We start from the raw sequence: 22279 nt of genomic DNA, 5'->3' as shown, positions 1-22279 counted from the left end.
ATCGTGCACTGTATCATTGTTTACATGCAGTGATGCTATCAATATTCTCAGTGTCATGTATTCATTTTTTAATTCCTACAGAAGCCACGGTGATGCCAAATAGAAGAAAAGGTTCTTGTTTTTGTTTGTCTCTTTAATTTTTAATATAGATTGGTTATAAAAAGCATTAAAGGGTATCAATGATTTTATGCAACATGCATATAAAAACATGTAGAAATATGAAATAGCTAATGAGTAATACATCCTGCTCATTGAGGATGAAGGGCACATGAATATGAATGTTAAATCAAACACACAGGACACTCTTGCAAAGGAAGAACTACCAAAGTCAGAACCTTCAGAAAATCAAATGTCGGTCCCACTTCTTCAATGGTCTGACAGCAGTTGGTGATTCCATCATGTCCACGGAGAGTTTAATTTAATAGAACTGAACAGGGGCAGATCTGTCCTCAGCTTTACCAGAGCCGATTCATTGAAGATGCTCCAGCTGCTTCTATGAATAGTCAGGTTTGACAGTCCAGTCATTCCACTCCTACTTTCCATTATCTCCCGCCTTCCTGCCTGTGGCAGCATGCATTTCTCTTGTTACTATGTTACCACAAATGACGGATTTTTATTTTGAAAAGGTTTAATTATTGCAACAAGCTGCAAACATCCCGCACTGTATGACAGACGTACAACCAGATGCAAATAAGATTTATTTTACAAAATTCTGTGGAGGGGAACAAATGTAGGTGCAACAGTCTCAATGAAAGATGGGTATAATTATTTCCGTGTATTTGCGTGGGAGATACAGATTATAGCCAAGACTGGAAGAGGAGGGAACGTGGGTGTGCTGTAATGTCTCTGGGAAGCTTGTGATGCTGCTGTCATTGTTGTGAGTCTCTACCTTTCTTTAGAACTCAAGGGTGTACGGCCATCACCCATAACATTAGAACCCCTGACAGGTGAAGTAATGAACAGATTATCTCTTCAACACCGCGTTTAGGACACATTAGGCAACAAATTAACATGTTCTTTACTTCACCTGTCAGGGGTTATAAACATTAAATAAGTGTTTTCAGGAATTTGACAACAGCCAATTTGAGCTGGCTAGATGCCAGGGATGCAAGGAAGAAGGTAATCTGATGAAAACCATGGCTCCTGCCACCTAATTGGATTTCACTTAGAGACGTACCAAAACATCATTGTTGACTTATTTTTAAATAGGGTTACAGGCAGGCTTTCTATCCCAACCACTACTTGTGTACACTGCCCTGTCACTCAATCTCTTTCAAACTGACCTTTCACAAAAAGCTGTAAAGGCTATACTAAATGTGTCTGTGGTGTTTTTAAGCTTCCTGTCACTTTGGATGAAAAGAAAATTGCTTTGAAATGGCCATAAATTGAATTGCTTGCTGGATAATCGTTTGCTCCTGCAGACTTGCCTGAAACAATGTAGCCGGTATGTAGCACCACAGAGGTAATAACAAACCCATACCTAAGAACAAAACACTTAACATGTATGCGTCCATGTGCAAGTGGGCTCACCTAAAATTGGAAGTGGTTCTCATCTAAAATCATTAATCACGGCCTAACTGGGTGTGAGGTGTAAGTGATGGATTGTTTTACAGGAGGCAACAAAGTGGAGGTTAAATGGAAAATTGAGTAACAGCATTTAATTACTTGCAAGTTCTTTTAGTTTTAAAGTTTAGTAGTAGTAGTAGTCAACAATTACCGGTTGTCAAACAGCAACGATAAAAGTGGCAAATCAAGCATCAAGCCAAAGACTAAAAACTTTCTTTTATATTTCCACTGTGTTAAAAAAAACCTTTCCGGTCTTAGTTTCCTCTTTACACAGGAAATAGAAAAGTGTGGAAAATGCAATCACGCAGGCTGAGTTGGTTCAGAAGAGTACAGCTAACGACAAATCAAAAGCACAAAAAAAGCATTTACATACTGCATGATCATTTTGTTCCTTGCCATGTGTCAGTTGTGCTAAATCTTTATGAAAATGCCCTGGATTTTCAAAACACTTTTCAAAACACTCACATGGAATTGGAATTTTTTTAATTGTTTGGGATAAGGGAGATTTCATTAAAAACATCAAAATATGTACAGTACAGATTTTAGGGATGCTCATCCTAACCTTTGGCAGCATTGACTTTCACCGTTTCCAGAAATGTGTCAATATTACCAATAAAATTAAATTCGTCAAATATGTTTTTAAGATAGTTCTAAAAAGTTCTGGCAGACTGATGGCAGCAGGACAACGCTTGATCCCAATATGTAATTTTCAAAATGTACCAAATATTCTATACTTTTCCCACTTTTTTTCCCCTGCATTGTGCAATTCTCGCTTTGCAATTTTTCACAAGAAATGAATGAAAAAAATCCATATGTGCACCTCTCCACCGGAAGGCCTATACGTAATGTGTAAAAAGGCCACAGAGGGTGAGAGCGTCACTGTGATGCAATTACTTGTGATAGTTATTGGCTGTAGCTTTGGCTAATCAGCTTAACACAGTATTGTGATTATGACCGTCATCCCCATCAAAGGCTTGAATTTCATTTGTATTTTTTCATCTGGGGTCAAACTGTCACTCACCTGAAGGGCTTAATTCAGAGCCACTAGTAAATACCACCCAAGATTGAAGGGAAGTGTGAGCAATGTTCTGCATTATTTCAGAGTGTGATGCAGTATTCATACTTTTATGGCTAAAAAACCCCCCAGAAAACCCAAGAACTGACGGGTACAAAGACAAATAACATGCAGTGGTGCTAGATTGAAATCACTGGAGCTTAAGTGGGTCTGCCAGGATTCCTGTGAACACTCTGCAAGCAAATAATCAGCACATCACTTGCTATGGATTGCAATATGCTTGATCTGGACACATTTCACATTATTTGTCATTCTCACTCAAGAGTTGAATATCATTAAAAGAGGGAAATGGTAAAAAGTTCATAAATAAAAACATGCATTTATGAATCTGACAAATTACTCCCAACCCTCCACAAAGCAGGTTTTGTGCTTGTGCACAAATGTTGCACATTTAAGCCACACTTAAAAATAAATAAATAATAACAACACATGGTTCTGACATCCATTTCCTCTATCGTACAGAACGCACTGGAGGGAAAAGATGATTATTATAAATTATATCCCAGATGAAATACACCAGTCAAAGGGCCATTCTTGTCTTACATGCACCCACTTCCTGTTGGCTTCAAAAGTGGAATTTTCCAAAACCAGCCTTTGTTCTCATAACTGTTCAGAGTTTAATATTCACAAAAGGTCAGTCCAGTTATCAGAAGCATGGGAAAAATAAAATGGTGAGATTTTTGCACAAATGCCCACGTTAGTAAGTATTTGAGAAGAATTTCATATCAACCACATTGCACGATAAAGTGCAGGACAATTTAATCAGTAAGATTAGACAGAGAGGTGAAAAGGTCCAAGAAAACCTCTGCCTCTTTCTAAAGTGGTCATGCCCCCCGCCACACACAGCCAGTCTTTAAAGCCAAAGCATTTGCTGTCATACACACAGTATGAAACATGTTGCACAGTAGGAAACTCGTGCTCTTGTTCAGTCTATGCTTTGCTCACCACAACTGCCAGAGATAAGGAGAATAGATGACAAGGTCATTCAGAATTCATTCAGCATGACATATTAAGAATAGCACAAACCAACTCCATGTTCAAAATGAAAGTCTACCGTCGCTAAATACTGAAATTTGCATTCAAAAGAAGATCGCTGCAGAAATAGAAGTGTGCAAATTAGGAATGTAACAACACCAGCTGTATGTGCAAATTGGGAGTGTAAACAGTCAGGATTGTTGTTCGAGGATAGCTGTGCTTCTAAACTCCTATAAGCTGTTTATAAGCCTGATGGCGGCAGGAAAAAAAGAGTCCTCCCATCTGGATGTCCTGCATTTCAGCCTTCGGTGCATTCAGCTTGAGTATAAGTCTGAATTGTTCATTTTGTGGTTGTTTCGCTGAAGACAGAAGGCAGCTCTCCTGTGGGCTGGGGAGTGGCAGATGCTCTGCAGGGAGGACATCTTCTCAGCAGTCCTCACCACTGTGGGTATCTTCCATCCATGGCAACAGTACTGTAGTACCAGAATTGTGATGCAGCTGGTCTCTTGATGGTCTCAACATTGCAATTGTAGACATGGCCGAGGATCTCGGTCGACAAGCAAACATCCTCCTACTCAGGACTTAAGCTTTCTCAACCAGCTGTCAACTGTCAACTGTCTAAATGAGGTCCTCTGATGTTGACAAAGGAGTGTATTACTCCCCTTTTTCAATTCAAGCTGAACAGTGGTGGCCGAGGTTCCCCCTCCTTTTCAAGTCCACCACTATCCCCTTCCTCTTGTCTGTGTTGAGGGAGAGGTTGTTGTCCTCACACCATGACACCATGTTGGCCACCTTGATCCTGTAGGCCACGTCGTCCCCACCAGCGATGAGTCTGGTCACTGTGGTGTTGTTGGTGAACTTCACAATGAAGTTTGCTGTTGGAGGCAACGCGGGTGTAGGTGAACAGGGTGTAGAGGATGGGCTGAGAACGCATCCCTGTGGGGTGCCAATGTTGGAGAGGATGCTGGCTGAAGTCCACTTTGCATTCTTGACATACTTGGGCCCGGGGGTGGAGTGCTGGCCAAGTGTGGACATTTTGAGGGAAGAGGGAATATTAGACAACAGCTGTGATGGCATCCGAGATGGACCTTTTGAATATTGACACGCGGGGGTCGAGGGTTCCTAAACAATGGTGAGTACCACTCTCTCAAAACACTTCATGATGATATATTATTAAGGGCTGTAATATTAAAATGATGGTAAAAAAATAATACAAAAATCAGCGACCAGATATTTTCCCACATTAGCTTGATGCAGTTTGGAGACCTGTTAAAGCTCGTCATAGAATTAAACACGGCATATTTTTCCTGTAAGCCACATGGGTAACGTGCATTTAAAAAATAATTAACAGCTCTTTGGAGAAATGGTTCAAGATGGCAACTCCGTGGCTTGAGTGCATAAAACCACTTTGATCCATAGACGTGAGAGTGAGGTGAATCTGCACATCACAGAGATGCATAATAAGTGAATGGTATCAAAGAGGATGATTAATGTCCGTATCCGTGTACAACTAGTGGATATGTTCCTGCCTTTAGGTGTTTAGATATGGCTGATACAGTACAGCTACATCTTGGCATTGCAAGCCAGCTGCACCACCCTTCGTTTGAACAAGTTCCCATCTTCACTCCCATTTATCTTGGAGCGTAATGCAACCTCTGCTTGTGCTATGCTGACATATGCATATAGTTTAACCTGATTTAATCAGTTATTTTTAGAACGCAGGTTAAAGATGGATTGCAGTGGACACACAGGTTATTAGATAGACTCATTTGGGTTCTAGGTTAACTTTGATGAAAAGAAGACAACAGATTCATTCACACTCCACCTGAAGCTCTCGATTCAAATGATTCCATACACTGATTGTGTATGGAAATTAAAACTGTAGAGGAAAATCTTGTTGCTTTTAAGTCGTCCTTCATTAGATGAAACATCATCACCAGACTTCAGAACGCAGCCTTCACTTTCAGTAAAAGTTGAAGGTTTGAATAATTTCAGAAGTTCTTATATTCTGGCAGTCCTGATGAATTTGTTGATATGTTCCCCAAATCTGTTCATACAACATACAACATTAATATTCACATGCACTTTGGTGATCTTGATCACAGTCGTGCGTGTGTGGCTGTGTACTTGAGAAAATTTGTGTACTTCTGCTAAATCTTGATGGGTTCTTGTAAAGAGTTTTTTCAGTTCACACAATTTTGAAGTAGTTCAACATCAGAAAGGCCAATTCAAACATTAATCCTGATCTAACCACTGAATTTTCTTACCAACAATGAAGCGTCAAAAAAAGATTCAATCCTGGGGCAACACTCCTACCTCCATGTTTACTAATGGGTTGTTGTTTTATCTGGCCAGAGAACATCCCTTTTGTGTTGCTGCCCATGGCAAAGAGGGAACAAAAATGGTGATGCCTAAAACACAGCAACTTTTAAATCATGGTGGAATATTTGATTGAGTTTAAGTCAACCTTTGACAACCTGGAGCATTTCGAAACAGTTTGTTCTTCCTTTCTTATTCACTTAAGCTGTTGAACTGTTAAGTGCTTTGAAAGTGCTCCCATTGGTAAATTCAATCCAATAATCCAGTTTTTCAGAGCAAAACTAAGCTCCTTGGACCGATAGGTGGATTAGATGAGCTTGATTTAACCGGGACCAGCAAAACCTGAGCTGATAAGAGTCTGTGCTGCAAAGCAAATTCATCACGCCTGTATAGCAACATCGTTATTCTTGCAGGTGAAGGCAGATGATTTATTTTCTTTGGAGGAAAATGTACAAATCTATAAGCAGATGATACTGTGCAAATGATTTAACCTTCCCGCATGTTCCATCTTTCTCAAGGCTGCAGATTTCGTGTGCCATTAAAAAAGGACTCCGCCTTGTGCTTTATTGTGTTTTACTGTGTCCTTTGTCATCTGTTGATAATCTAGAGTCCAGAAAATTGGACATTTAAAAAAAAATCCATTACCTTTTTAAAAAAAAAAGAAAAAAAGATCTGGATCAGTATCACCAAGCCACTGTTGTGGAGTAAACAGCACCATCAGTATCACCCTCGTGTCACCGTGTGTCTTTGCTTCTGAACTGTGCGAACAAAAGTTGTGTTGAACAAAAGCAAAAGTGGGCAATTCAAATTCATTCATTTAAACATATGACACTATTTTTATTTCCTAATCAGAAACATTTGCATATTGAACATATTGCTTTTGGTTATTTGCCTGAGAGTTTTGAGAGGGTGATCAGCAGGAGCCCATCGGCACGGCACAGGTGCCAGACTCCAGAGTTTGAAGACTCCTGAAGGCAGACAGGATGTTGTAAAATATTTTGAATAATAAAAAGTTCATTCTTTGACATTTGCTGTGAAATGTTAATGACTGAAATCAAATTCACAACTGCAGAACCTGGTTTTTCTACATTTCCCCCTTATTTCTGGTCAATTCTACTGTTCCCCTGAAAGAAAAATGGCTTGAACTACCAATAAATGATTGTTGTGAATTATTCTCAATTAAATATTATTTGTTTTAAATCTAAAAGAATCGCGGTTCATTTTTGCATGAAGAAACACACTTGGAATGTGGTTTATCACAAGCTGGGCAATGTATCAGCCAAAATTCTAGCAGAATCTCCTACTAACATATGCTTTGTGTTAATGTGGTAATTTAAGGAGGAAGGTGAACTCCTTCCTGTAGAGTGTGCATAATAATTTATGTGGTTTGTATGTTCTGTCTTGGGTTTTTATTTGTAGGTTCAGGAGGCCAGCGTGCTGTTTAGCCACTTCTTTAGCATATGCCCAACTGCGCACGAGCAAGGGTAACTCTACTTTCTCCGTTCCAGCTGTGTTAACATCTTTAACTGCGTTAACATCTCTAATCAGACTAATCATGATGATGGCTTAATCGACGTTACTTTAGACTGCCACAGATGTCACAGATTTGTCTTTTTCAAATGAATTTCATTTTTCATCTGATTAATTGCAGGGGATTTAAAAATGTCCCGAATACAGTCCAATTTTCTCATTCCATTCTTTCAGAAAGGAAAAGTTAAATGCAAAAAGGAAAACAGTTGTTACAAAAGAACCCTGACTTGAATCTGCTCAGCATAAAGATGTTTCTTAAAATCCATTGTGCTTTGGTAAAACTAAAGTCCTTGCTGCTGGTTATGCAAATTGCTCTGTTTTCTTTGTACTTCAAGCCCATCGAGTGCACCATCGGTTGCTCTTGTTTATTTATTTACCTGAATCTATTTGAATTTTGAGCTAAGGACCCCCACAGAGCACCAATCAAGTTATATCCCTACAGAGGAAAAGGGCTTCAGCACCTACCAAGTAGTCACACCATTAAAGATGAAAAAAGAGGAGAGATTCTGCAAAAAGAATTCAATACATCGCAGTTAAGTTCCTGTCCATCAGGCTACGATGTGGTGAAAAGAAAAACATTATTCTACTCACTGGAAAAGTCATGATGGTCAATATATGATGGACAGGACTTTCAGCATGGACAAAAGGAGAAGTAATGCCTGCACTCAGAGAGAGTGGCTCCCTGACTGGCTCCAGCCCACCGTAATTCACTCCAACCAGGAAGAACAAAGAGAAATGACAAGATGAATCAGCTGACTGAGCACAGGTTATTAAAGCAAGCACTAAAAAAGATGCAGCTTAGATCCCGAGGACCGCTTGTTTTATTTCAGGGAGAATTAAAACAATGACGATAAATAACATCACTTTTGGGCCTTCATTGCAGCATTTGAAACCAATCTTCATGACAGTCTTCATCAGTACATAGAATAAAAAAATGTGTAGAGAACAAAAATATATACATATTTTTAAATAAACCTGATATGATTGAGTTCCATAACTATGCCCTCATTCAAATAAATAAAGCAAATAAACAATGTCTCCTTTGCACCACTCTTAATAACCATGTTTTCCAAAGACATGTAGATCAATGAAGAGCCATAACGGCAGTGTTCATGAGTGCTGTGAGGCCAGTCAGGCCAGCCAGAGACCACCCAGACACAGATTGAAATCACACCGGGGTCACAGGGAGGGGGCTGGAGCCTATCCCAGCTACATGTGAGTAAAAGCACTGTACAGCCCTGAATTACAGGGCCCTAAGTGAGCACGTTAGACTTTGCTCGAACTAACAACCCTCCGCTTCTCAGTCCCACCTGCTATAGACTGACCTACCGCCACCTTGGGATCTAATTGTCCCAGAAATGGTCCATGAATGAAACTTTGAGCAGATGGATGTCATTGGCCATCTCATTATCTTTCAGGTTGTAATAAAATAATTATAAGGTCAATTCAGTAAAATAACTGATTTGTATTTAGGAGGATAAATAGACACAGAATCCTCAGAAAACACACCTTTCAGTACCAACAGTTAAGGAGCTTTATAACATCACAGACCCACAGCTTGGAGGAGCCATCCCTGTCAGATACAGAGAGAGGCACCATAAACAGTGAGGATAGCCAAGGCCAAATGCTATTGTTGTGTACTATACTGAGAACCACATTAAAAGACACCTTGCACTCTATACTGAATGCCTGGAAAGATGACTTATTTATACGGTAACTACCGTAATTTCCGGACTATAGAGCGCACCTGATTATAAGCCGCAGGTATCCCACGTAGTAATATGAAAAATTAGATCGAAAACATTCAGTACCGGTATATGTTTTTATTACCGTAAGAGAAGAGTCACTGACGAGTGACAGACAGGTAAGAAACAACAGCCACTCTTTTCACTTCTATGTTTATACAGAGACCTTAAATCCAATTTTCATCACGTCAGGATTTTTTAACTTTTCTTTTAATGTAATCCGCTTAGCAACATAAACAAATATATTGTACCGGTAAATGCTTTTTTTTCCTAACGTGTCTGTAATGCAGCTACCTTGAAATATACGTTTGTATCAGCTACACACAAATTACGTTGTTTATGCTTTTTTACTCAATGAACAATCTAAAACTCCCCGATGGCCCACCTCTAAAATCTTATATTTTCATGGCGGTGGCGATTGCTTTTGCCTTCCGTCTGATTTGTACAGCGGAAACACCGCGGCCGCCTGCTCTCTGTGTGTTGACTCAGTCTTCCAGAACGTTTTCAAGCTCGGGCCACCTGCAATGTTTACGTCTAAAAGCTTTTGTCGTCTTTTTGCTTTGGATCAGTTCTTCATGCGGGCGTCTCCACCTTCTCGCCATTGATTACCGTAATGCCAGGATTACGCGCGGCAGCTCGCTTTCCTTCTTCAACCGCCAGAGTGATCGCTTTTAACTTAAAAGCTGCATCATATGCTTTTCTTCTAGTATTTTCCACATTGATGAGGGTTAGTAAAAATGACTGATTCACAATAGTTGTGAAAAAAACATAAATAAGCCGCACCGTAGAATAAGCCGCAGTGTTTAAAGTGTAGGAAAAAAGTAGCGGCTTATAGTCCGGAAATTACGGTATGTATAAATGTCTCCTTTAAAGTATTGAAACTGATACAGTTTAAATGGCTCTTCTGGTCTCATAGCCCACCTGTGAAACTTAACCAGTTTAACTCTGATTCCTGATAACTACCAGAAATGCAGTGATAGTGTTGACACATTGCTGCACCATGCGGGAATGCAGTTAATCTGGCCTCACGTATAGCTGTTACAGAGGTCTCTCTTGAGGTAAAGTTCTGTATATTAGCCTTCTACATGCAACACAACACCTTGAATTAACTTATGGCTAAAGAAATATTTTCTAGACAGAAACTGGGGGGGGACAAATCCATTGTAATAAATTTCAGTTGAGCTGCAGCTGCACAAACGGACTGAAAATACAAACTGCAAACAATCCTATGATTCAAATGTGACCATTCAGGCATTATTTGCATTTATGCACCATTAAACTACAGCAGGAGTCAATAATTATGTTCTGAAAGCACGCATTTATTATTTCTAGAGTAATCTCTATCAGCAGCAGTTTTAATGCTGTATTCAGCACCAGCCACCTTCATCCATAGCTACTCCTCCTCCAGCCAGCCCCTTGTGCCAGCTCACCATCTTGCTCTATTTAACTCCGAAATATCTCCTAGTTTGTTTGTTTGTTTGTTTGGTTTTTTTTGGGGGGGGGGTGTCAAAGTCAAAGCAACACAACCCTAACTTCTCATACACAAACCATAGTTCCCAACAGACTGAGCTACCACCGCCCACCAAAGTCTTCAGGCACTGTTGTATCAATTCAATTAAACTTAAAAAAAAATCAAAACAATATACTTACCGGAAGTTAAATTTAGAAGATATTTACTTTGGGGGGGGGGGGGGGGGGGCTCTGGACTCTAGACTCTGGATGCGAGGAGATGTGGGAGCGATTATATGTAAATGACTCCTACTGAATAATGGCTGAACTGCCCAGGTCCATGTGTAATTTCCTTTTTCGTTATGCCTGGCATTGAGGAGAAATGTTCTGCATTAGCAGCAGGAGCCTGCTTTCAGTCAGCATCTGGAAGTATCGACACTCCCACAGAGATGCATATGGTATTTGCATAGAAGTCTGTGTGTGTTTGGTTTGAAAAAGAAGCTCCTGCACATGATTTTCTTTCTGTTTTGTATTGAATTTCTCAGCTATTAATAGAGATTAGTAAACTCTTGTGGGGGCAGGTTGGCACATCACAAAAATAACCATTGATGGAAAATGTTTCTACTCTCCAATGTCAGACATGGTAATGGTCAAATTGCAAAAAAAGAAAGACTTTATCAAGACAGAACAGAGTCCATAATTGAATTTTGACATATAAAAAGCTTTTTAATACAGCATAGTCATTTCACTTTTATCTCAAACAAGGAGTTTGTACATGACCCTATTCATTCAAACAATCACGAAACCTTTCATTTACCACTCATTTTATTAGGTAAAATGGCTGTGAAGCAGACCCTGGGATTGTTAAATCAGCACAGCACAAGTACAAAAGTATATGAGCATTGTGCAAACACATGGTCTGATTGTGCTAAGAAGTCAAACCATTCAATTGAAGTGATTCTGGGTATCTTTGGGTTTAATAGCTCTGTCAGCAAGGTAAAACTAATACAATGTGCTTCTCAAAAAAAAGGGTGGGGATTGAAACCTAATCACAACAAGTGTCAGGTCATTTATAGGCTAATGCTGTGGGGACATTTTGGAGGACAGATTGAAAGACAATTTAATTGCTTCTTCTTTAACACATACATTACTAAAAAGTACCACAGCAGCTTTTAAGCAGAGGCCATGCCAATGCTACTAACTTTGCTAATGTGCTGCCATGGAAGGGTGACTGGCTCTTATGGTAGAGGATGGGTACAAGAGAGGAGCCGTACAGCAGCTCCAACACAGCAGACGCCCACTGTGAGGGGAAATAAAAGATTTAACTGGCAGAAATGAGCGGCAGCTCAATGGAACAATAATTGAATGGATTGTAATGTGTCCTGTATAAGTCTAAAACAAGCACAAAAAGAAAAATACACAGAGAGGAATTTTATGACTAGTGACATTATTGAACAACAAAAGGTTAAAAAAAAAATCAAAATGCTTCTTTGTTGCTCTGAGCTTCACTGTGAGTTTATTTGCTTTCAGTGATGCATTTAGCTTTAGGCTTTCTTTGGTGAATCAAACATGCACATGTTTAATGAGGTCTTGGGTCAATATTTCAGCGTTTTGGCATTGAGTAACTGTTGTATCTCATGCTTTGACCTTCCCTTATTTGTATTTTGAGCTTCAGCTAACGAGGTGAGCTCACATGAATCCCTTCCTCTTCAATCTGCTGATATCGATCCAGAGCAGCGATAATGAACCTGAATACAAATTTTAGCGGGACCAACATGCGTGTGTTTGACTGACATCTCAAAGACCTCTTTAGGAATTTCTGAATCTAAATTGGGTTAAGCAGAAGAAAAGAATTAAATAATCAATAATCTCATTGCGTCAATTAACAGCAGAAATAGCTCAGAGCTGTGGTGCAGTTCTACAACTGTTCTTCCAAAAAAAAGATAACCTCAGGCCACTGTGGCAATCAGCCAGAACAGCAACAGTTTGAGAATTCAATGTCACACTTGATTTTTACTCCAATATGACACAATACAGCTCCCGAATATTTCATAATGGACCCGGAGACATCCTCCGATGACAAACCAACCAAATATGGAAACACCATTTTAATCTAAAATCAGAAAATGCTCAGCGATGACCTGCTGGGCAGGACTACACGTACGTGGATTAATTGTGCTCATGTGGGGGAAAATGCGAATTCCAAAGAAACCACTGATAGAAAATTGATAGTTTGATCAAACTAGACGAATACTCTGGGATATTAATGACGATTGGGATCATGTCTGGAAAGACTTTGGAAACATCAAAAACTGCATTATTGTTCTCAGCTTGAACTTGCCCTGCTGACACCAAACTTGAGCGTCCCTAAATTAACCTCAAAATAGCATAACAACTGAAATAACCAAAAAGGCTCTACATGCGAAATTTTCAGGTTACGAAACGTCTCAACGGGAAAATATTTCCTCGTTACGAAAGAAATTTCAGGATACGAAAGGCAAAAATACGCTACCGCTGCTACTCGCAGCTCGCGGAGTTTAGCGAACGCAAACTTGCAGCTGCTCTGCCATTGGCTATCGCCTAGCATCTTCCTGTCATCCCATTGGCTAGGAGGGACGTCAATATGTACAAGTTTGTGTGTATCCCAGCGTCGCCTTCATTTCACTTTTATTTATTGTGGGTGTTCGTATGTTTGTCCATTAGATGGCGGTGTTACCACAAGTGTTAACGTTCGTTGCTAGTAATGACAGCTAATGTAAGATTAGCCTGTAATAAAGTTCATTTTGTTCCTGGAGAGGCCTTGCACTGAATTCCTACATTTATTGTGCGGTAATCTAATTGTAACATGTATTTGTTACATGTTTTGATGCATTTTTATGATTTATAAAAAAAAATGTCTGAATTTTTGGGGGCTTGGAACAGATTAGGGCATTTACATGGAAAACGCGTCTCTACTTACGTAATTTTTAGGTTACGAAACAACTTCCGGAACCAATTAATTTCGTACATAGAGGTCCCACTGTATATGTTCCCGTCAACTTTTGTGCATTTACTAGAAGCTGAACAGTGTCACCCAGGGCTTCATGGGAAAATACCTCTAGCCCAGAGTTCCTCCAAGCATTGTATAAGGGTAGAAGTTAGGTTACCCACTGAGCAAGCAGACCTTTAAACAAGACCACTGTTCAAATCAAGTCCTCACACTAATTCCCAGAACTCCCACTTTTTCCCCCTTTTTAAAAAAGGTGCTTTCACCATCTCCTGCCTCTGTTTCTCTAATAGTAACGAAGTAGTGAGGGTGAAATCGATGTGATCCAGCTCAGCAATTTCATCACGGCTGGCACCTCGTGATATTTTCAATTACAAATAGAACCCCGCTGCTTCGGGACAAAGAGCACCATGGTCTTCCTCACCTGTCACCATAGCCAAATTACATTTTCCTTACCTCCATCTTCAGCAGCAGCGATGCCACAACTCACCATAAATAATGCAACAGATACAAACAAATGTGTGTTGTACCGCAGGCATGTTGAAAACGTGTATTTCGTGGTGCTGCTGGGTTTGGAGGCCGGTGGTGACGGACGCCTGCCAGGTGTTGCTGATTATTCATCTAAATGACACTTCAGCACTGATCCAACTGTGAAAATAGCACAAAAAAAATGTGATTACCAATAAACCAACAAATGCAGGAGGCAGGCCAGTTAAAGGGTCTCCATTCAAACACCTCTCTGCGGGCACAAGAGAAAAGAGCTAATTATTAACCTGATTCTAACGGAGTCTGTCTCCACTTTGCCATTAACGTGCACGCCATTAATTTTTCAGGAAAGAGACCAGCAGGAGGCGCCGACAGCGCAAGCAGGTAAATGCAGCATCCTGATTAAACGGAAGCCACTAAAATGTTTAAGATGTGGTCAAATAGACCATACATGGGCAGGTGTGATTGTGATTGTGAAATATTGTTGCAGGTCTTTGTGTGGAAACATGAGTTTCCCTCAGTTAAATGGGACAAGAGAGTTAGTCTCCAGGCTGTTTTCTATTCTATGCAGCCGTAAAGAAAACAAAAATTAAAGAGAGGAGAAAAAAGTCAGGTTTCTTCACGCAGAGCTGGAGGCTGAACTCCCAGACAGTACAGTACACCCACTGCACTGTCATCTCGCTTTCAAAATGAGAAGCTCAGGGCTCCTCCTGGCTGGAGTTTTGCGCAAAAAAAGACGGCCGACCATGACCGTATCCTGAGTTCTAATGGGGAGCTCCCGCTTTAACAGTTTGCGTTTCCCTTTTTCAAAAGCGACGAGCCGATTCTGGAGGACCCCTCTTTCAAAAAGAAGTCTGATCATCGCGAGCTTATGCGCTCTTTATTTGTTTTTTGCGCTCTTTGGATACTCCCAACACTACCAGGACAAAGACAAGCGCCGACACACCCGCGGGCTGTACCCTCTGGATAATGCGCGACCAGACACGGTGGATTCACACACCAGTGTGCTCCCCACGCGGCCCAACGTGGTGTACATAACGTTGAAGTCCAAGCGCCTGAAACCAGCAAACATTCGGGGAACCATCAGACCAAAACTGAGGAGGAAAGTGAGACGGACTCAGCCCACTCGGTCACCTTTTACGCAGAACAAGTTTGGCACTTTGGGGCGGAACGCGGGCGAAAACAGGCGCAATGTTGCACAAGAGACTTTCTTGGGAGAAACCCTTGACGTTGACTATAAATCTCTGAATCCGGGGTCAGACTCTCGCGTTAGTTCTATTCGAATTTACAGTCCAAATGCACCGCCGTGGTTCAGCGCAGGGGACGTGAAAGCCATGCGCTTCCTCGCAGACGCCAAAGTTGTCCGCATCAAAAAAATGCCTCAAGGAGACTTTCCGTCTCTTCTGATATTTGAGAGCGAAGCAGTTGGCAAACACAAACTCTTTGAAGCAAGCAATTTATGCGGAGGGCAGTGTGGGGGAATCGGGAGCCCCTTGGACAATACGGAGGTCTTCGCTTTTCATTTGGACAGGGTGCTGGGACTCAACAGGACGTTACCGGCTGTAAGCAGAAAGTTCGGCTTTTTATACGGTAGGTCAAGGAATAAAATGCAGACTTTTCACCCTGCTGACTGCTGCTGTACAGCGTGTGACCTTTGACCCACCCATCAGTCAGCGTGAATGCCCGGACTGCGGTGAGTGCGGACGCTCATGGTCCCGCACGCAGCGGTTCGCACCACAAGGGAAGACTGATTACATTTGCTCAGCCAACCTTGGTCACTTTATAGTCTATTAACTTTAGTTAGTTTAGTTTATAAGCTTTTTTGCCAATGTAACCTTACAGCCACCAGTCAGCACTGCGGTAAATTGTGATCTTTTCCTGGATTAAAAAAAGCCTTGGAGAAAAAAAACAGAGATTTAACATTTACCAGAACTAATGACAGACCTGTCTTATATCCCCCCTTTTAGATGGGCAGCCCTGCCCTGTTGTATTATGGGATGCATCTGTCCAGCCAGAGGGCCACCCTGCTGTGAAGTTGACCTGGGGAGAGTACCAGGATACCCTGAAAGCGAGGTGTTTAAGGCCTAAAAGCTCCAGCACAAAGCCTGACTCCAACTGCTCCACTGTCCATCACTATGAGTGGAGCAAGCTAGCACTTTTTGACTTTTTGCTGCAGGTAATAAACAGGTTTTTAGTTGTTTCACTGTGTGAAGAACATGAATCAAGCAGTCAGTTCTGTTGCTCTTGCATGAATGTTTTAGGGCTTTCTTTCTTTTTTCTTTCTTTCTACACTGCTGATATGGTCAGCAGTATAGTGGTCAACCCATGCCTTTTCAGAAAGAATGCTGAATTTTATTGAACATTATTTATTATGTTTTTATTGATAGAGCTCTTCCTCAAATAAACAAACTTATCAAGTCATCAATTATCTCTATTTTTGAGGATAGGGTGATTAAACTTTCTGCTGTTCCACCCGAGTAACTATAAATTGATTAATTTATTTTTTATTAGAATCCTATTCTTTAGATTAAAATAAGGCATTAGCTCTGGGAGCTGTAAAAAGTTTGTTTGTTGCCATGGAGCGTGGAAACATGGCACCTGGAATTCTGTTTGGGGTCTTTTTCTTGTAACTGCCAGATATCTTGGAGGTAATTTGACATAATCCTGGTTTGACGTAAAAGAAAAAAAGACATCTCGGATGCACCAGTATTGGTACCGCTGCTCAACAATTCTTCAGGCATGGGAACAAAAATCAGACTGGTGCTTTGTGGCAGGAGTTGGGATTACGCCGGGTCCTGGTGGAAGAATTTTGAGCTACATGAGAGAAAGCCAGCCCCATAAGCTTAATAACGGCCCTGGAGCGGACATGCCAATCAAAAGTAATTGCTGTTACTGCTTATTAAACATGCTGTGAGGTGCTACAGTCTTCTGTATTTTTCTTTTTTTTCTTCGCCAAATCCTTTTAGTTATTTAACATTACACTCTTTAGAGATTTAAAAAATGTAAAAGTTATGATAGTATACATACCATATTGTAAACCCACGTCCCCAACTTTTTTCAGTAGCCCAATTCTCAACAGGTTGGGTTCCTCAGCATCTTAGACTCTTTTGATCCAGGTGACATCCGGGTTGATTTGGCTCCAATATTCACAAAGTAGTCAGGTAGCTTTAGGGCTCATACTGGATGTGTTGCACCCAGATTGGGATTTGAACCATAAGCTTCCAGAGGTTATTAGCATTCATTAAGACCTCAGAAGTACCTTGGAAACGAGCTTGGGTAGAAGCCAGCTTGGCGTGCTGATCCTCATCAGGATCTGCAGCGGATGCCATCTTGATAAGACAATTAGAGGTTTTCAAAGAGGGGTAAGATCAAACCAGAAGGGGCCGGGCTCCCTGAAGGCAACACAGCAGTTGACAGACCAAATGGCCAAAGATGCACATTTATCCAGCCCAAGTTGCAGCATATACAGTATTCATATAGATGGATAAAATTACGAATACATACTGATCCTACTTGTTTCATCCTTAGATTCATAACCGTTTGGACCCCAGTTGCTGTGGATTTAGGCCAAGGCATGAGGATTTGTGTGTGCGGCTTGGCTCCCATGCTGAATGTGGGGACCAGAACCACACTCAGCTGAAAAGCATCCGGCAGAGCGACAATCTTAGACACCTTGTCTTCACCTACAACAAAGGTTTCTTTGATCGCAACGAAGACAACCTGGACTTCAGACTCCTGGAAGGAATAAAAGAGTAAGTTTGGATCGCAGTGAAGTGAAAATATACAATTAATGTGCCTGTAAGCACATAAATGGAGAATCTGTTTCTGTGGTATAATAATTAAATGTGTTTCCAGCACTCAGTTCATTGTGTTCTTTACAGAGATGTTGTTTTTATTCCATCCTCTGTAGCTTTTCATCAACATTGCCAGTGATTGTCAGCATAGCAGAAATTTAAAGAAAAAAAATGTCTAAATACAGAAGTTATCAACCACCCATTAGCGACTGCCATTTTTAACAGGTCAACACTGTTAACATTTGTCTGGCCTTTGAAGCCACTTGTAAAAATCCCTTTCAGTGCAGCTACTTGTTGCTGGAGTCTTTCTGCCATTCGAAGGCCATCTTTTATCATTTATCATAGTCACCTGCTCTTGCTGTCACTCTCCAGGATTCTTCTGTCTCGGATGCAGCCTTAGCCGCCACTTAGAAACAGAATATAAAAGGAAGCTCTGACTTTAATGTTACAGTACACAGACGGGTACAAGTTGGCATTACAAGTTCAGTATAGTTAACTGACCAACAACATGCTGTTTCATGTAAGATACGTACAAAACTTCTCAAAAAATGGAATTATTTTTGGTTTGTAGACCATCTGTTGCTGTCTCTTTTGCATGGCAGCCATCTCACATATTGCATGAATACATCTTATCTATAAAGTTAAATCTGCATTTCTTCCCTCCTGAATCTCCAGGCTTCCAGAGCAGGCGGTGTCAGTGCTGAAGAGCTCAAAGCTGAGGGTGAAGCTCCTCCAGTCGCTGTTCCTGGACCAGCATTACTGGGAGAGCCAGGGAGGCCGGCAGGGCATCGACAAGCTGATCGATGTCATTGAGAGGCGAGCCAAAGTCCTCCTTACTTACATTAACGCACATGGGATCAAAACCATCCCGATGAATGAGTGACGACCAGCGTACGGAGAGACGGATGCAGTGTTTCCTGTGATATCATGGTCAAGAATGTTCTTTTTACACACTGGAGTTCAGTTTGTTATATCAGGATGTCGTAGGCCAAATCTGTAGGAACAACTGTTGCCTTATCCTCAGACTGTGTGCTTTTACACTAAAGCTTGTATCACAGAGGACCTTTATTGGGTTAATCTTTGTTGTTTAATTTTTTTAAAAGCTGAATTGGTAAATGAAGGACACATTTGTTTTGATAAAGCTCTAAAGCACAAGACCAATAACTGTTAATGAAACACTGAAGCACATTTCTTTTTAAGTCACTCCTGTTTTAGAAGATTTACTCCAAAGAGGAAAAACCACCAGCTTTTATGTTCCGCACGTCACATATATTTCACTTCATCTCCATTTTCCCGGAGGGAAGCACCGTCTTTACATGTATAATATGCTGCACCTTCCCAGAGCCCAGTAGGCTGATTTTACAAGTGAGTTGCAGGAACCGACATGTTGACAAAGCCTCTGGCCTGAATAAGCAACCAGGAAAGATTCTTAGGTGTTTTGTTTTGTTTTAATGATGCCACAAATCACGTTTCATCATGAAAACAGCACCAGGCAGTGGAAAGTAACTTTTCAATGGAACAAAAGAAATCAAATGGGTTTTATTATCGATTGAATGTGCTCATTTAATTTAATGATAACAACCCTATAGAAGTACCATTTTCTCCTTATTTATTTCTGTACTTTTTACTTTTATTGCACAAATGTATGAGCTTTTGTCAATAAATTTGTCTGTAAGCACCGATCAATCATTTCATTTATAACAAAATGCTTTAGTTTTGCTTTGAAAGGACTTTTTTCCAGTCAATATGCTGACTCGCAGTAGAGTCTCATTCCTGTGGTGCCAGTTTTCAGTCTCCTTTTTTCCTCCCACGTTCACAAAGGTGAGGTTAGCAGTGAGTGTTTGTTCTTGCCGGTGTAAAAACTCTGGGCTCTGGGCTACAGAGGTTATATTCTCCTGTCCCTGCTGTGCTTTCACTTGCCTGTTGGTTTAACTCCTCACCCCCATTAATGCGTCAGTTGGGTCCATGTCACTGCGTGTTTATGCTAGAAAGACCCTCTTGCATCCCAGACTGCACTGCGGAGCTTCACATGCACAACTGTGTGCAAATTCTCACAGAGAAAAGGAAATGAAACATTCTGTGTAGAGAAATCTATCTGCAGACATGCAGGTAATAGGGGCAGATTTGCTCCCATGTGATTAGTTAAGTTAAATCAATGCACTGTAAAGTTTGAAACTTCAGCCTGACAAATAAGTCTTTACAAGGAGCCAGAGTATCTATAGTCAGTCCACAGAGAGGTACGCAAGGTTATTTTAAATTAAGGTCATTAAATTATTCAACATCAATCTTCCATATCATAAAAATGGTCCGTTTTTCATATTATTTATTTTAAATCTGTAATTTTGCAGCATGTATTTATCATAGAGAAAAAAAGCCTGGAATACATGATCTTGACAGTGCATCTTTTAGAAAAATTAAACAAAATGTGCATCATGGAGATTTCTACAGGGAAGCCAGGATCATCCTCTCCCCTGCATCTTCCTCCTGGTCCTCTGGGGGGACACTGAGGTACTTCTAATCCTGATGGCGATTTTAATCCCTCCAGCATCTTGTTTCTGCTTCTGGGTTTCCTCACAGCCAGACATGTCCAAAACTGAAAAGACACATTGACGGTATCCCAACCCGAACATCCCAGCTGGTTCTTCCTGATCCTCCATCCAGAGCAACCAGCCCATGTTAGAGAAAAGAATTAAATTTGATCCACTCATTCTTGACTTAGATTCAATTAGCAAAACAAAACAATATTTGACCACACAGAAAACATCAAGCATGAACTTGTATGACAATGTTTCACAAAATTAAAAAAAACAAGGATGTTTTTAACTTCATAAAGAAGCAACAGTGTTAGGGAGGAAGAAAGTGATCAGTTTTCTTCCCGTGCTGCTGCCATCAGAGGAATGAGATGGAAACTCCAGTTTACTTGCTGCAAGGGCAACCACACGCCTGCAGCGTGAGCTACAAGTGTGTGGCAGTGGTTTTTATACTAGCACACGAACATGTAAGATTACAATAAGCGTAAGTGTAAGCGTCACATGATAAAGCATAAGCGTCCCAGGATAAAACAAAGCAATATATATACAAAAGGAACATATAAGAAAATGGGGGATGGAGTGTCACAGGATGGTCAGGTTGTCTCCTGCTGCTCCTGCTGTTCTATCCTGACGCGATAGAACATCAGCTAAAGTAGGTCACAGGGTTCTGGTCAGGAGTGATAATAAGTGGTTACAGCATTGTTATATGAACAGTTTAAACCAAACAAACAGGCTTTCTGGCTTAGCCGTAACATCGTCAGCTGCCAAAGACAGGCCCCATGGTCTGCTCTCATTAGCACGCAGAGCTTTAATTGTTCTTTTTTCTCCTATAATTTCTTGTTTTTCTAGAGAACATTGAGAAGAATAAATGAGGGCCTTTGTGTTTAGGTGTTGTTTTGGCTCAGCAATAAAAGACAGGGCTGCTTGGGTGCAGGAAAAGGCTGCACTCTGTTGCTCAGTGGGGTAACAACTAGCAGCCCTTTCCCCCCTTTTTTAATTTCTGCTTTCCAAAGTTAGCCACTGCTCCCTGATGTATAATCAACCGGATCTATTATGTTTATGAAAAGAAAGGCACAGCATGGAAGGTCTATTCTGCCTTTGTGTGTAATCTGCCACCTTTATATTTTAACAAGGAAAGCTGAAGGAAGTTATTCTATCCTGACCAAGGTGGCTGAAACAAGCTGTACAAAGTCAAACGGTATGATATTGAGTCTTAAAAGCTGATCTACAATAGGAATTATTCAGAACAGAAGTCCAACTACCATCAGTGAGCCGAAGCAATGGTTTTGCTTTCAGGGTTGGCTTTAATGATCCTTTTAAAAGATGATTTCTGAGGCGTTTTCCCACCTCTCTGGGTGGTCGCTGCCAGAGATGCCCCTTATTGATTCTGTACCTTTTAATTTTTAAACTCTCTTCACCTGTTTCATCTCTTACAGTTTCAGAGGCATACTGACGTACTGAAGGCTACATTTGAATGGGTGAGCCAGCTCCGCGGAATGGCATTCCAAACATCTGCTCTGAGAAATTTGGAACAATTGGACAGTTGTGATTGGAATGTGTCTGATTCCGTGTCTAAGGATCACGTGAGCTGACGTCACTGAAGACCACAGAGATGACGGCAGAATCGATTGAATTACATTTAATTATGTCAATCAATCAATCTTTATTTATATACCGTCTTTTACAATTAAAATTGTTTCTAGGCGCTTTGCAGAATCCCAGGGCCTAACCCCAAACAAGCAACAGTAGCAAGGAAAAACTCCCCTTTAACAGGAACAAAGCTTGAGCAGGACTAGGCTCATCTAGGGGGACCCTCCTGCTGA

General features: G+C 40.9%; 1 protein-coding gene and 1 long non-coding RNA gene across 2 annotated transcripts; one reads left to right on the top strand and one right to left on the bottom strand.

The window, feature by feature from the left end:
* Nucleotides 1-6725: 6725 nt before the first annotated feature.
* LOC130531544 (uncharacterized) lies at nt 6726-14731 on the bottom strand. The gene is made up of 3 exons (XR_008952135.1): nt 14419-14731; nt 14176-14293; nt 6726-6903 (listed from the first exon to the last, which is right to left on the bottom strand). It is a non-coding gene; the product is annotated as an uncharacterized LOC130531544 (long non-coding RNA).
* gask1b (golgi associated kinase 1B) lies at nt 14682-19605 on the top strand. Its single transcript, XM_057043576.1, has 4 exons — nt 14682-15721; nt 16099-16307; nt 17660-17883; nt 18601-19605. The coding sequence occupies exons 1-4, from the start codon at nt 14899-14901 to the stop codon at nt 18806-18808; spliced, it is 1464 nt and encodes a 487-aa protein (XP_056899556.1). The 5' UTR covers nt 14682-14898; the 3' UTR covers nt 18809-19605.
* The last annotated feature ends 2674 nt before the right edge of the window (nt 19606-22279 follow it).

Source organism: Takifugu flavidus, chromosome 9 (genome assembly GCF_003711565.1).
Source record: "Takifugu flavidus isolate HTHZ2018 chromosome 9, ASM371156v2, whole genome shotgun sequence".
NCBI lineage: Eukaryota > Metazoa > Chordata > Actinopteri > Tetraodontiformes > Tetraodontidae > Takifugu > Takifugu flavidus.
Note: the sequence above shows the minus strand (reverse complement) of the source record. Positions and strands in the feature narration are given on the sequence as shown.